This window comes from Leptonotus elevatus, chromosome 17 (genome assembly GCF_054856555.1).
Source record: "Leptonotus elevatus isolate MCC_2025b chromosome 17, RoL_Lele_1.0, whole genome shotgun sequence".
Taxonomy (NCBI): domain Eukaryota; kingdom Metazoa; phylum Chordata; class Actinopteri; order Syngnathiformes; family Syngnathidae; genus Leptonotus; species Leptonotus elevatus.
Genome location: NC_141255.1, coordinates 8,948,261 through 8,963,309, shown reverse-complemented (window position 1 = coordinate 8,963,309; position 15,049 = coordinate 8,948,261). Strand labels below are relative to the sequence as shown.

General features: G+C 39.3%; 1 protein-coding gene across 11 annotated transcripts in view; it reads left to right on the top strand.

The window, feature by feature from the left end:
* LOC147159687 (adhesion G protein-coupled receptor L3) overlaps positions 1-15,049 on the top strand; it is a 108,697-nt gene that overhangs the window by 61,829 nt on the left and 31,819 nt on the right. For all 11 annotated transcript variants that reach the window (XM_086058805.1, XM_086058801.1, XM_086058800.1 and 8 more), the window contains 4 exons: positions 5,558-5,905; positions 7,332-7,435; positions 8,405-8,590; positions 10,026-10,064. In XM_086058805.1, the coding sequence (XP_085914931.1) occupies positions 5,558-5,905; positions 7,332-7,435; positions 8,405-8,590; positions 10,026-10,064 (677 nt within the window). The remainder of the gene's footprint in view (positions 1-5,557; positions 5,906-7,331; positions 7,436-8,404; positions 8,591-10,025; positions 10,065-15,049) is intronic.

Below are 15,049 nucleotides of genomic sequence, written 5' to 3'. Positions count from 1 at the left end.
TAGCTGTAGTATCTGTGACTTTGAAAGAGTGTGGCCTGCGTGTGATGTGGGAGGCAATGCATGAGAGTATAGAGTTATTTGTTGTTAGCTCAGGTTAGTCAGTAACTTCAGCTATGGTAGGCTATATTAACTCATTCACTCCCAGCCATTTTCACTGAAGCAACCCCCTTCGCTCCCAGCTATTTTACGGGATTTTGACAGATTTTGCAAGGCCCACAGAATATTCTGTTCAATTGCTATATAAACATGGAACCTACCAAAAGAAAGATTAAAGTATCTTCTTTTTTCAAGAAAAAAAAAAGCATATTTCTATCTGTTTCTGTTTTGCTGCAAATAGCATTAGAATATAGCTACGGTTCATCATTATTCACAAACCTGTTCAAAACACTGGGAAAAAGAGCTTTTTGCAACATGGTCCTGGTTGATCTCTTATACTCTGCTGGCACCTGCTGGCCTATTTTTGTAATAATTACCAATGCTTTAAGGGACCTCTTCAGGTCAAGCGGCTTTATCAAAGCCTTCTGTAGCCTAAAAAAAAAAACATAAAAAAACCTTCAAATACTTTTTTGGGACCATGGTAATATTTAAAATAGAACGCTTTTATACGTTTTTGGGAGCAAATGAGTTTGATTAGCTCACAATGTTTATGTAATTGTGTTGGTTCAGAGTCAACACCATAAAAGGAGCTAAAAACTAAAATACAGTAAGATTAATAAATTAAAAGAGCAAAATAACACTTAAAAGCCAAACTAAAACAGTGTGTCTTAAACCTTCTCTTAAAAATATGTCAGTCATGTCTGCTCTGCAGTTTTTAAATGTGAAATCATCCCAAACTTTGGACATTCTCTGCATTTTACAAGCTATTTTCTCCTGACTCGTGCTTATTGTTATGCGAGTCTTCAGTAACATTAATCAGTGGAGAAAAAAAATCACATAATATAGTATAGTGAAAAATTACACTCTAAAAACTGTTGGGTCAAAAGTAACCAATTATGGATCAAAAATGGACCGATCCACTTTATGGGTCAACTTGACCCAACTTTCAGGGTTGTTTAAAACAAAGTGACCCCATTTTTTGACCCAAGTAAAGAATCTGACCAATATTTAGGAGTTGTTTTACGCCATTTCTTGACTTAAAGTTGGGTCACGTAAGGGTTGATCCATTTTTTACCCATAGTTGGGTTATTTTTGACCCAACTGTTTTTAGAGTGTAGGTACGTACAACAAAAAATCAGGGCTGACTGTATACTAAAAACAAAACAAAAAGTCATGAAAAGGGGGGTTATTTTACATAACGCAAAAGTTGCTGTCAATAAACCTGGACAATTTGAGTTGGCAAGTAAACACAGCTAGCCTTAAAAAAAAACACAACGGATGACCCAGAATAGCCTCAGTGTAGATTTCATCGTGAATGAATAACAATTATTGCTGTCAAATATCAACACGTGTCAAATTTGATGTCACACATTTCATGGGCGCAAAGGATGCTTAACAGATTTTCAGCTGGTTATTAAAAATGTGTGGGTGTGCGTGCGTGCGTGTGTCGCTGCTTCCCAAATATATGCTTTGGTGAACAGATGGCGCTTCAAGAGTTTCTTAAAAATGTCCAGGGAAACAGCATGATGGATTTTATACCACTGTGACCCCAGCTATTCTAACGTGAAGTGCACTCCAAGTAAAAAATACAAGCTGAGATCCCATTAAGCAGACGTTAAACAGAGGAAGCGAATTAAGGAAAAAATAAAATAAAAAGGTTAATGGATGACATCACACATCGACTATCCAATCTTCTGCGATGTGTTTGAAAGTGCCCGATTGCAGGTGCAACTATGCATAAAGGTTGAACTACTCAAATGAGGAGGTAATTGGGTTCAGCACAAGGCTGGAAAGAGTCACTTTCCACGTCTAATTCCTCGCTACCCCCGAAAGCCCTTTTCGGGCCTCGTTTGATCTGTGAAAACTTTCCACGAGTCTCACATAGCGGATTCGTTTGGTGATGCCTCCTCCTCCTCCTGGAGCCGGCTTATCTAATTGCGGGAGCCAAGGGCCTTGGGATAGCGAGCGACGGGGCTAATTAGCTGGCTTTTGAAATGAAGCGCAAAGCTCCGTGTGGGGGCGAGCTATGAAGCTCGTTTATTTGTATGTGTGTTTTTTTTAATTATTGTTCTTGTAAATGTTGCCATTGAAGTGAAGTAGAAATGATCAGAGGATTGTCAGTGACACAATTAGACAGCATGTGGAGCCTTTTTAGCCAACTTGATGCTGGTCAAACTTATTTTGTTAAGTCTATGAAAAATTCCCACTCCAATTTTTCCCATTGATTTCGGATGGTGGGAGTGTGACTTTTTGGAATGCCTTCCCTGTGCTATAACTCCACAATAGTGATATATATCATTTAAAATGTTCTTTGGTGATTCCTGCATCATATGTCTGGCTTTTTTCCTCCCATTTCATATATATATATTTTTTAATGATACAATCTGTCCATCCTGCATCGGCTTCAATACTTAAATTCCCTTATCCCAAACAGCTCATGTGCACACCTCCAGCTTATCGGCACTGTTGCCTTCACTGACCTTCCGTCAGGATTTTTCAACTAAATAAACTTTGTTTATATACATATATAAAACAAGCATATATATATATATATATATATATATATATACTGTATGTACTGTATATATATATATTTATATATATATATTAGAGCTGTCAAACGATTAATTTTTTCAATCAGATCTTAGAATTTTGATTAGTCACGATTAATCACTTAAAAAATAAGGCTTCTTTTTTTTTTTATCAATATTTTTTTCCCGACTACTTTGAAGAGCACCGGTTTATGTGTTAATCCTTATGACTTTTAATGTTATGAGGACGTCTTCTACATTTTTTGATCCACTGCACACGCTCGTCCTCCTCTTTTTCTAATCAATGAATTACTTGCATAATTTAAAATGGGAAAAAAATGACCCCAATATTTTGACATGAACAAATGTTCTAAATGCCATACGCAAACATTTATTAAATGCTTTACTTTAATGCATGTAATTATGTTTATTGCTCAAACACAACCTGTGCTACCTTAACATAGCCATCCCCTGTCACGCTAAAGGATAATCTATGGTCAAAATGAATAGTGCGATTAATTTATGATTAATGCGATATATAATTTAGCACTAATTTATATATGCTTGTTTTTCAGTTATTTTAAAAGGGTGATTGGTAACAAAACATTTTTTTGCAATATCTCAATGTTATTAAAAGTGAAGACACTTTTACACTGGCCATTTGGGTTTGCCTTTGCAGGCCATATAAAATGAGGTGGTGGGCCGAATCTGGCCCCTGGGCCTTGAGTTTGGTAACTGGGCTGCTTGTATGCTGATGAGAATCACATACTTGAAAATTAAAATACATCTGTAATGAGACAAATTTTCAACATATTCAGGGATGACATACAGTATAAAGAAAATACTAATCCCCTCCTCCCGTAATTAAAAAAAAATAATTAAAGCCCATTTTATGTTCTATTTGACAAGTAAGCAGCTGGTCACCGAGAGGGAGCTACAAAGGGAAAAAAAAATTAATCTCGACTGGTATTTGATATTTTAAACAATATTTAGCTGTTTACTTTTTCTACAGCTACACATTTTGTCTCGGGACAACTATAAATAACACAACAATCGCATTTTTCTAAAAAATTTTGCATGGATTATTTAAGATTTTTATTTCACTGTCTTCCAATTCTGCAATGACCCATTTACAGTATGCGAGCGCTGCCGGCTCATTTCAATTACGGCCAAATTGACGCGGCTATTTACCGAGAGCCGGATGCGCTCTGTTTGAGGTCGTCATCACTCCTCCTCAAATGTAAATGCGCAACGGCCATTCATGAATAATGGACTTATTGCAGAGATGCCGGCGCTGGCGGCACACTCTCCGGCGAGATGGATGCTTGTGGAATCTACGCGCTGATGTCGTCAATGATGTTAAATGTTTGGGCTTTTTTATTAACGTCCTTGTGATGGGTGGGATTGTCAAAGTATAATAAGTAAATAGAGTTTTTGTGTATTTGCGAGCTCAATTTACGTTTGCTCGGGTTGTGCAATGATGGGGCATTAAACGTCTTTGTTAGAGATATGTAGGCAAAAAAAATGTTACATGCTACTCATTAGTGTTAGAGTAGATAATATTTGTATTCTACTCTTTGCGTGTTCAATTAACTGAATGGTGAGATTCTGGTGAAGAAGTCCCTTTGCAAAGGTATCATTATAACAGAAGCTTCTGATCACACAATTGAAGTCACCCAAACAGTGTTCTGTTCAAAAGTGTGCCCCTCCTCCTCCTGCACATCATTATTTATTGAAAAGTGGGTGAATACGAAAAGTCTCCTCCCATCAGCAAGTTCAGCAAGTTCCCATAGGTATAAATCAGATTAGAGAAAAACAATAATACATCAGCCTGTCCTTGGATTCTTCAACCGACTGAGACCGGCACTAGGCTATACTCCCTTGTAGATAATAGTGGAAGAGAAACCCGTTGCCCTTCTTTTCTCATGAGACAGATAAGAATACAATACTATTCATTGAGCCATACTGAGCCAACTTAACCATACCCACATCTACACAGCTATAACTAAATTCAAAACGTCTAAAATATAAATTGAAACTGAAAAACAATGTTAATAATTCAACATTAGCTACATGCTACTCGTTAGCTACATGCTACTCGTTAGCTTAACTAAGGTGTTTTCCATTATGTGTTAGCATTGACATTAGCATACCAGAACGTAGGTGTCAAAGCTACTCAGTACTATTCTTATATTGATGCAAATTAACAATAATAATGGTATTATAGTACAATATTACATAATTAAATCAATTATCAGCTCGACTGCATTTCCCCCCTGACGCTTTTCAATGAGTTTGTATCACGCGTGTGCGTTTACCAGGATGGCATCTCGTCTCGGGTAAACATCCTCATTAGCCAGCACCTCCTGGAGTGGCCATCACATGCAGGAAATTGGGGTCTCGTGTCTGGAGCACCACAAAATAGCAGCATCCCAAGATGTGTTTCAACAACACAGCTGGAAGTGTGTTAGCAACACCAGCAGGGTTCCACAGCAAGCCCACCAGTTTGGATCATATGTCAATTTCGCCGCCATGTTGAATGTGGCAAATTCATTATATAATATATATAATATAATGACTGTTTTCTGCTCAGTGCCAGATCTCATGAGTTGGGAAGAAGGTTTTCTGTCACCATCACACTGCATATTACAATGTTTTGTTTTCTAAAAAGGATCTGATCTTGACAAAAATGCTCAAATGAAAACACCGAACTCCTAGGGAAAGTCTTAGTTTGTGTCTGTTTTCCCAAATATATTCATGAATGAGAGGCACTGACTTTTGAGATTTGAAGCTTAATCCATTTATTTGGATTTGTTGACAGGGTAGATCTGCTAAATCCAATATGTTAGCCAACCCAGTCATGGTGGGCTCTATTTAATGTCCATGGTTTGGTTTACCTGACATGATTCTGACCCCCAATCTCTATCCAGAGTCTTCATCCTCCATAATGGTCTACATGGACACGACAACCACCACCACGAGGACCACCACTCGTCCCACCACCACCACAGCCACCTTCACAGCGGCCAGGCCGGGCACCACAAAAATGGCCACCACCACTGCTACAGCCACCACGTCAACGGGTGTGGCGGGTCCCCCGAGGGCCCAGACGCCGGTGGGCCGCTTGGGCACGGGTGATGACGAACGGTCGCCACCTTCTTCCAGGCTTCCCAACATCAGGGTGGAGTACTGTAGTCCTCTGGTCATGTTGGACATCTCTTGGCCCAAGACCGGGCAGGGAGTAGTCGCCAAGATGCCCTGTCCTCCTGGCACCATAGGTAATGTCCATTTTTATATAATTATGTTTATCTCTTTTTCAAATATCCTGGATTATATTATATGGCTTCTACTGAAACAAAAGCTAACAGACATGTGAGACATGTGCGAGGATTATTTTATTTTTTTCTGGAACTTGAACACTTATAATACATTGTATTTCAAGAACAAATCTAGATAGTGGGACATTTTTGCTGGTTAGCTCACAGATGCGGTGGGTTCAGTCAAGAAATTTGTTCATTCATTTATTTCCCCTCCCTGGTCTTGGCACACACACTTTTTATTGTAATTCATTGTAAGCCACCATAAATTAAGCAAAATTTTAGCGAGTGAGCTACATAGGGAGCTGGCTAGTCAGAAGATTGCATGTGGACGATTGTTTTCCTAGTCACGCCATATTATGCATTTCCTTGTTGAGGTAAGGCAATATAGTTCACGATAAACATTAGCAAAATGCTAACGAACTAGCCAGCTAGCCAACCACCAGACATCTCAACCTTGGTCAAGACGCGGATCCCCAAAAATGGGAATGCCACAATCACGCTGAGAAAAGATCCAAGGCCAATTTGGGCCGCTGCAAGTTTTTCTCGAGATGGCTAACTTTCATGCTGAGGTGTCGCCCCCCCCCCCTTTCCCGAACCTTATCTCATGAAGCCATCAAACATAAGTCTGCCCAAGGTGGACAGGGGAAGGAAATTATATGTCAATCAAAATGGATGCGTTAGTCTGAGCCGAGCAGCCGAGCCTCGAGCGGCCAAGTACGAACAAGGACACGCTGATGTCACAAGACTCGACTCGCTTTGCTTTCTTCTTCTTCTTTCTCTCCTCTATTTGAATTCATTGATCATAGAAAGCATTGACAACGGTGAGGCATTAACACGACTAGTTCCTGGTTGATCTTTGTTTTTTCTTTTTTTTTCTTTTTTTTGGTCTTTTTTAAAATGTTGTACCTTGACCATTGCTTTATTAATTTTTTCAATTTTTTTGTTTTCTCTCTTTATCGCCTCACTTTTTATTTTGTGTTGTTTTCTCTTTTCTTCCTTTGTTTTTTCTTTTTCTGTCCTTTTGACTTCTTTTTGTAAACAGGATTATGGCTAGGCATTTATTTGTTTTTCCTTTTGCTGCTCTCAGTCCTTTTCTTGGCTCTTTTCAAGTCTTTATTTCTTTGTTTCTTGTTTGCTTATTTTTGCTTTTTCGTATTTTTCTCAATTTTTCTCGCTCTTTCCCTTTTTGAATGTGCTCTCCTTTTTCTTTTGAATTTCCTTTCCTTATGGTTTAATTTTCTCTTGTAATAATTTGCTTCTTCTTGTCTTTCTATTTTTCTTCTTCCCATTATTTTTGTTCTCTTCTGTTTCTCTCCTGCACTCCAAAATCTCTCATCTCAAGCGCCTGGTTTTGATGAGTGTCTTGTTATTCCTACTCTCTCAGGCGTGGCCTCCTACTCGTGCGTGGGTCCCGAGGGCTACTGGGACCCTCAGGGGCCCGACTTCACCAACTGCACCTCCCCCTGGGTCAACATCATCAGCCACAAGGTATCCAAACACACTCAAGTCCTGTTGGCCCCGTTTAAGAAAGAAGCAGAGCACAATGCAAATCAAAGATACTCCGAGGACCTTAGATTTTCTGGCTTTTTCTCCTTTGTCTGGTCTTAATTGGTCAATTAATGTTATTGATGAGCTGCAGGGATGCCAAGGGATGTGCTTGTGTGTGGGCACTTGAGCTTCTAATAAACAGTTTGGTTGTAAAAAAAACAAAAACAAAAAAACTCGCAAGAAGACTATCCATGTCAGAGTGAGCAAAATCTCAATTATCAGCATTGAATGAATTAGGGATTGTTTACGTGAGTGCCTCAAGTCAAAATATTAGGTACACTTGCCCAGACTATCGAGAGACGCTCCAAATATTACTAACATATCTAAAAAACACTAAAAGTATTGGACTGTATTTTTGAAGAAGAAAAAAGAGAAAAGGCTATTCTTCTTCCTTGGTGAAATGCTGGTTACTAAAGAAGAAGAAAAAAATAGAAACTGTTAAAAAAAAAAAAGTGAAGTGAGTGGAGCTCTGCTATGAGAACAGCTACCAGTAAGGAGCAGATTACATTCCGTCATCATCTGTTCACTCAAAGCAATTGGCGGTAAATTTAAAATGCATGGAAGCACCATTGGTCTTATAGCCCCTTCCTCCCCAAAGTGGCAACCTTTTTGTATATGACTTTCATAAAAGCATAACACTATCAAGGGAGATCCCTCACTAATAGTTTGCGATTCCGTAATCGCGTGTGATATTGCCCCCAGTGTACACACGGCATTAATTGAGTTTACGCAAGCAGCAACTCTGCTAAACGCAAAGGCTAAACTGCATTCATTTGCCAGGGCCACGAGTTTCGGCGTCGCCATTCGTCATGTGCAGCTGCTGTGAGGCAATAGCCATTCGTTCCCGCAGGTGCGAAACCACTCGCGCTTGCCCGCCATCGCTCATTGTTCCGCTGCTTGCCGTTTCAGCTGAAAGCGGGCGAGACGGCGGCGGTGATCGCCCGGGAGCTGGCCGAGCAGACCAAGAGCAACCTTCAGGCGGGGGATATCGTATACACGGTGAGGGCTATGGTGCAGCTGGTGGATCTTCTTGATGTCCAGCTGCGTAACCTCACGCCGGGCGGGAAGGACAGCGCGGCGCGGAGCCTCAACAAGGTATTCCGACTCGGGGATCTCAGCGTAATTTATTTTGTTTGATGTCTGATAGTGTAGTGGTTCACATAGGTGGCAGTACTGCAAACTAGTGTGGGATCAATTCCTCCCCATGAAGTCATTTGGGATCAGGACCGTTCTTCCCCACCTCCATTGACTACATTTACATGCAGTCAATCACCTTTTTCAAACCCGAATATTGGCATATAAACATGCAGAAAAAACTAAATATGATCCCTGGGTTACCCCTTTTATAACCTGAACATTTTGTCATATAAATGTGATCAGGGTGCCTCATTTGAACTAAACATTGGTTTGTGTTGTACGCATGCTCTATTCGCAAGGAATGTTGGTCTTTTGAGTACAGGAAATAAATGTATGTGCGGCGGCCATCTTACGTTGCTGCTCACCAAGCGAGCCTAACTTTCTCCCGTATGTAAACAGTTGAACCCGGATGTTTCAGAAACCAGAATTTTGACCTTAATCCAAGTATTGACTGCATGTAGATCTGTCAAAATGAATTGCGGCGTCTTCCGGGTCTTGTTTTTTTTATTATTACTGTACAAAGTATTTTGATGTAAATATCAACTTTATTGGTGAAATCCGACTTAAGTCGAAATTCGGGTTACATCGCCACCGTAGGAATGGAACTCGTCCGTAACTCGAGCACTCCCTGTAATTGTTCACTGATTTCTGTAGTCCTTGATGAAAGAAGACTGATTATCTTCTGTGTTTAATCAAAATAAGACGTTTGTAAAACACTTAAATGCAAAATTAAAATGAATACGATTAATCAATTGATTCTAAAAAAATTTAGTGACAGCACTAGCTGCATGTAAACGTAATTATTGGTATTCACATAAGAAGATGTAGTGAAGTGGTCCTATCCTTGGTCCATGTTTGCCATTATGGCCCGTTTACCCCTCGCATTGATTGCTCGTAGAGCCCAGCCATAAATACTGTGTTGCTGCTGCTTAGTGGCCAAAAGCAAATCGCAATCGGCAGTGAAATTCAAATTGTCCGCCATTAATTTGCCAGAGCGGCTTCACTCAAAGAACAACACCTGTTCCGGACTGCAAACACAGATGTCCCCATTGAGATTTCTAGCATCGGTGTATTTTATACCACATACTTTCTAATAAAATCTCTTTTTGGTCTGTTGCTAATGTAATGATGAGCAAACGGTCTTAAAAATCTTTTTGGATTGGATTTTGTATGGCTTTGATTCATACACTGTACATTTCATTAGCAAATCTTTTTAGGGGATGGAAACACAGAATTGTGAGTGTAAGTCACTGGGGTGTCTCGTTGGCGACTTGTGCTCAAGTCGGTGTAGTTACTCCAGTTGCTGCATGATGCATGATGATGAATTTCTTCCTCTCGCTTGACATACTCGACTTCTTCTGCTTACAATTTGCCTTTTTTCTCTGGTTGACAGCTGCAGAAGAGGGAGCGCTCCTGCCGTTTTTATGTGCAGGTATGTGGATTTTTTTTTCTTGCCAGTTCCATCCGTGCGTGTTCAGTGTCATCTAGAAATGATGACGATTGGGTCTCAATTTACATAATTTAGGCACAATTTTTGATGATCTCTTATAACGTTGGGAATCACTGCTCTAGCTTTTTTTTTTTTAAACCAGGGAGTAATTTCCAATATTTTCGTCTCTCTCCCAGAGAAATTACAGAACATCTAGCTACCAGATTAATAAATTTAGTATGAAACCCCGAAAAGTCACTTGGTTTCCCATTTTAATTTAATTTCAATCCAAATTATAAAATTTTTGTATCGTCATTGTGGATTTATTCGTCGAATGCAGAGCTCAAAGCCACAAAAACCAGAGGGACAACTTCAATAAGTAAGTCAACTCCGAAGTCAGCTAAAGTCCTGGCATGTTATGATTGGTCCTGATACATAATGAATGAGTGTCCCAATTTTTGGAAACCGCCTCGATCGCACCACTCAGCTACTTTGCAAGGCCGCTGGCATATTGCGTGATTTGCTGCCTGTGGGTGACATTTTTGCTGTCATCAGTTTTTTTTCCCCCCTCAAACATGAAAAGTTAGTAGTGGTTAAAGTTGTGCTTATATATTATGAAAACAAAACGATCGCATGCCTGTCTTAGTAGTCTTTAATATGGATTTATGTTTATGTGGCTGCTTTAAATCAAACAGGTTTTTGTTTGTTTTTTTATCGCGAGTCACCAAACATCGTGCCTACCATATTTCATGGAGCTAAGTGAAATTGGCCGTGGGGGCTTTGTTTTTACGTTCTATGATGAGCCATCAAACTTCACCACTCACAGTAAGACTGGCCTCAGGGTTTGACTTTTCAAAAAATTCCAAGTTGCGCTACCAACAGTAATCAAAGCTCCTCCAAATTCATCATGGAAGGACCATTGGAAGTGACCCTAAAATGGCCGCTTTGAATCAAAATGGCGGATGTTCCCAACTAAGGTTGGCTTCAATGTTTGAATATGCCAAAAATTCATGTTGGAAATGACTCTAAAATGGCCACTTCAATCAAAATGGCAGACATTCTGTGTGTGTTTTGAGCTGGCTCGATGAGGATTTTTTGTGGGTCACTCATGATAAACATGTCTACCAAATCTTAAGTAAGACATCAAATCTTCATGCTCAAAATTCATATTGGAAGAACCCTTGGAAAAACCCCTAAAATGGCCGTTTTTAATCAAAATGGCAGACATTCTGTATGTTTGCTGGGGCTTTTTTGTGGGTCCAATCACAATAGACATGCCTACCTAATTCCATGCAGCTGAGTGAAGCCGGCTTCAGGGGCTGAATTTTAAAACGATTCTAGTCGTTGAACGCTGCGTGTGATTTCTCAGGCCGTGTATCACAGGCAATTTAATCCCAGTGAACATGACGCTTTGACAACAGAGCACATAATGATCACCTCACTGTGTTGTGCAGCAAAGCGCCCTTTTGATGGCAAGCAAATGCGGTAAAAATGGCGCCTGGAGGATATATTAATGGTGTCCAATTACGGCAATTACGTCCATCCCTGTTTTAGCGAGCACCTCTGAAAGCTTTCTTCCGTTTAGTCGGCTTGACGGGAAGTTAAGGCTGCAGGCAAATTCCGCTACAGAAGATGAAAAACATCTCATGCCTTAGTAGGAACCAAGCGAGTGTGACTTTGTAGGACCCAGGGAGGATTTTGAAGCCCCTCATTAAAGCGACACCTTTGTTGGCGAGGATGACCAGGGGGAGTGTCACGGCGGGGCGGCGTGACCTTCCAGGGAGGCTCGATGATAAAAGAACGCACCCGCCACCCCCACCACCACCCCCGCACCTCCCGTGAGTCAATTTGTCGGAAGATGAAGATATCCTCGTAAACAGAAAGCTCATCTGGCCTGCAGTGCGAGAGTTCTGCCTGATTAATCCGAGTCTTAAAAGTAGTTTTATTTTATTTTATTTTTCGTCCCCTTCGATATGGCGTCACCGTTCATAACGTATTTATTTGACTGTGGATTTTACACCACATTAACATAGAGCAAGTTATCCAGTACATTAATGGAGATATTCACATGAAAGGCGTGATCCTTCAATATGAAGATCCTCCAGCGCTTTCTGTCATTGTTGTTTCTTTGTTGCCGGCCAAATAAATCGCTCCTTTACGCAAACCTGAAAATGTTAGGAAAATTCATCTCTTCAAGCTAAAACTATCCATCGTTGTTAGAGCCACAAAAAAGTCCCAGGGGCCCCAAAGGGGCAAACGTGAAGTCGGCGAAGTGGTAATTGTGGGAATGCAGGAAGCATATGTTATTGAGATTCTTTATTCTCAATTATTATAGCATTTCATTCTCCTCACTTTTTTTTGACGTGCAATAACTTCCACATTATACATCCGATTTACACTTGCCTCAAAAATTCACGCCTTCCGGGGTATTTATCGTCTAATTCTACATTACTTACAGTATTGGCACAGTTTAACGTCAAATATAAACTTTTCCCCATTCATTTTCAATGGGACTGACATTGAACATTCAAGTCCCCACTTTCCACGCCCACTTCCATACATACAACTGGCCATCATTACCACAGCTGTCTTATACTGGTCGCAGGTTCGAATCCCACCTCCAACTGTACAATGCAAATATATCCATGGCAATTATGCTGAGGGATATAAATGTATACCAACTGACTATCAGAGTTCCACTTTTCAATCTAAATGAATGGAGGGTACTGCATGCATGGGTACGCTATTGGGTGATTTTTCTTTTGTTATTATTTTTTTTGCATTTTTCCATTGGATATCATTAGTTCCACTTTTCTATCTAAATGAATGGAGGGTACTTTCAGATAACACTTTTCATAAGCATTCAACTTTGCATTCAGCTATTAGCATTCAGCTATTAGCATTCAGCTTTCAGCATTCCCACGCAATTTCTGCAGCTATTTTTAGCAATTTGAATTCTGGTAAGCGTGTCTATCATGATTAGACTCATAAAAGCCATTTTAAAAAGAATTATGGCAATTATGAGTGGACCATTTAAGAAAAAGTTACTGGCAATTTAGCGACATGACATTTGGTCGACACAGCTATTATAAGTACTTTTTAAAAATAAAATGAAAATTATTTTGGCTGTCTCCAGTGGTTCTTCAAACATGAACATGTCTAATAAATTTCAACAGATGTCCAGCAATACATTGCGGAACATTTGAGTTCCTATCATTGCGTATGAGCGCAACATGGCAGCGAAGTCTGATGATTCGCGTATTGACCGAGACAGCAATATGTAGTAACCTGACCTTAACGACACTCGCGTTGACGGCACACCGTCTCATCATAAGGATGATAGCATCTCCGTTGTTGCCATGGCAATAAACCAGACAGAGGAACTAAGTAAAGCATAGCAGGTAAAAATGAGGCACACGCTTGTCAAATTTAAGAGGACAGATCGAATAATAATTTACCCTCCCTTGTTTTGTCGTCTTCTCATGCCCTGTCACTGAGAGAAATCGAGTGTGAGGCTCCCACAGCGGGGGATGGGGGGAGGAATTCCAGGGGGTGTAAAGGGAAGAGGATCAGAAATCAATTCCCCAGACCCCCGAGTTCATTTCATCAATCAGCGCAGCGCAGATAGAAGAGAACACAGCACCGGCTAGCCTGGACCGGTGCCAAGCGACTGGCTAATGTCTGTCTCATTTAAATGGAGCACACATTGCAGCGCTTCACACCAGCTCATCAGTCTTTCGCTTCAACATGATCCTCTCCTCAAACTAAAAATTATGCCAAGGCATTTTTCAGGGAAATCAGGATTATGATTCACGACAAATTCTAAGCTACACATTTATATGTTGGAAATATGCAGCAGAAGGCGATCTTTGTCATTAAAGTAGATTTATTTAATCTAAATGAAACACATGGTCCTTTTTTTATGTTTATTACATTTTATTTGTGTTTTATTTCCAATGATGCTACAACTTGTATTTTTTTTAATTTTATATACAGTAATTACATAATTAAAATATAAACTGATATTGTCAATATTACTAATTAAAAATTTTCCTGTATTTGTTTAACTTAATAAAATATAAAATATGATACATGTACTACTAATGAAAACATTTGTATTACAAATAATAAATACATTTATAACATAAATAATAAAAATACTTTTAATTTAATTTAACATTCCAATTTTATTGTAATACATTTATTTATTTTAATTCATTTATTAAAATTTTTATAAAATTATAAATACAAAATAATCAAGCAATAATGAAAATATTTGTTCTTATATAAATTCAATTTTAATAAAGATTTATGTAATTTATTATTTTATTTAAACTGATGCTACAGTTTAGCGAATAAAATTGAAAACTAAATCAAATAACATACAATTAAATATTATAAATGATTTATAATGAAAATGTCAATGTCTGGTGTTCATGAGACCGCAATTTGCGCATTGTAACCTCTACGCACAGTGCCACATTTTTTACCTGACAACCAACACATACTCAGTCTGTGCGTCCATCACGTCCCATCTTAGGCATTTTATATCACGTTGTGGAAAACAAAGGCAAGGCAAATATCTCCTGCTTGAAGGGGCGGTGTTAAAAAAGAAAAAAGAAAAAAAAAGCCTCTTCATTTGAAAGCAACTTAACCTGTGCCTCTCGCATTTAATGTGTGAGTGCAGAAAATAATGAATCATAACCTTCGTGTTGTGGAGGTGACAAGCTGGTGACGTGGGGTTGCAATGAATCCAGACTGGTGCTTCAAGCATCCTCAAATAAATGTGTCTCTGCGTTTGAAAAAATAAATAAAAATAAAACACTATGCGTTGCCTGTACCTTGCACAACTAGCATGATCATAGAAATAGGTGAGAGTAATCTGATGTGCCAATAAAATACAATGGGAAACATGCCCCTATTCTACCATGGACACCTTACTTAGCTCAAATGAGTCTGTTTAGGTTGTACAAATACCGGTGTAATAG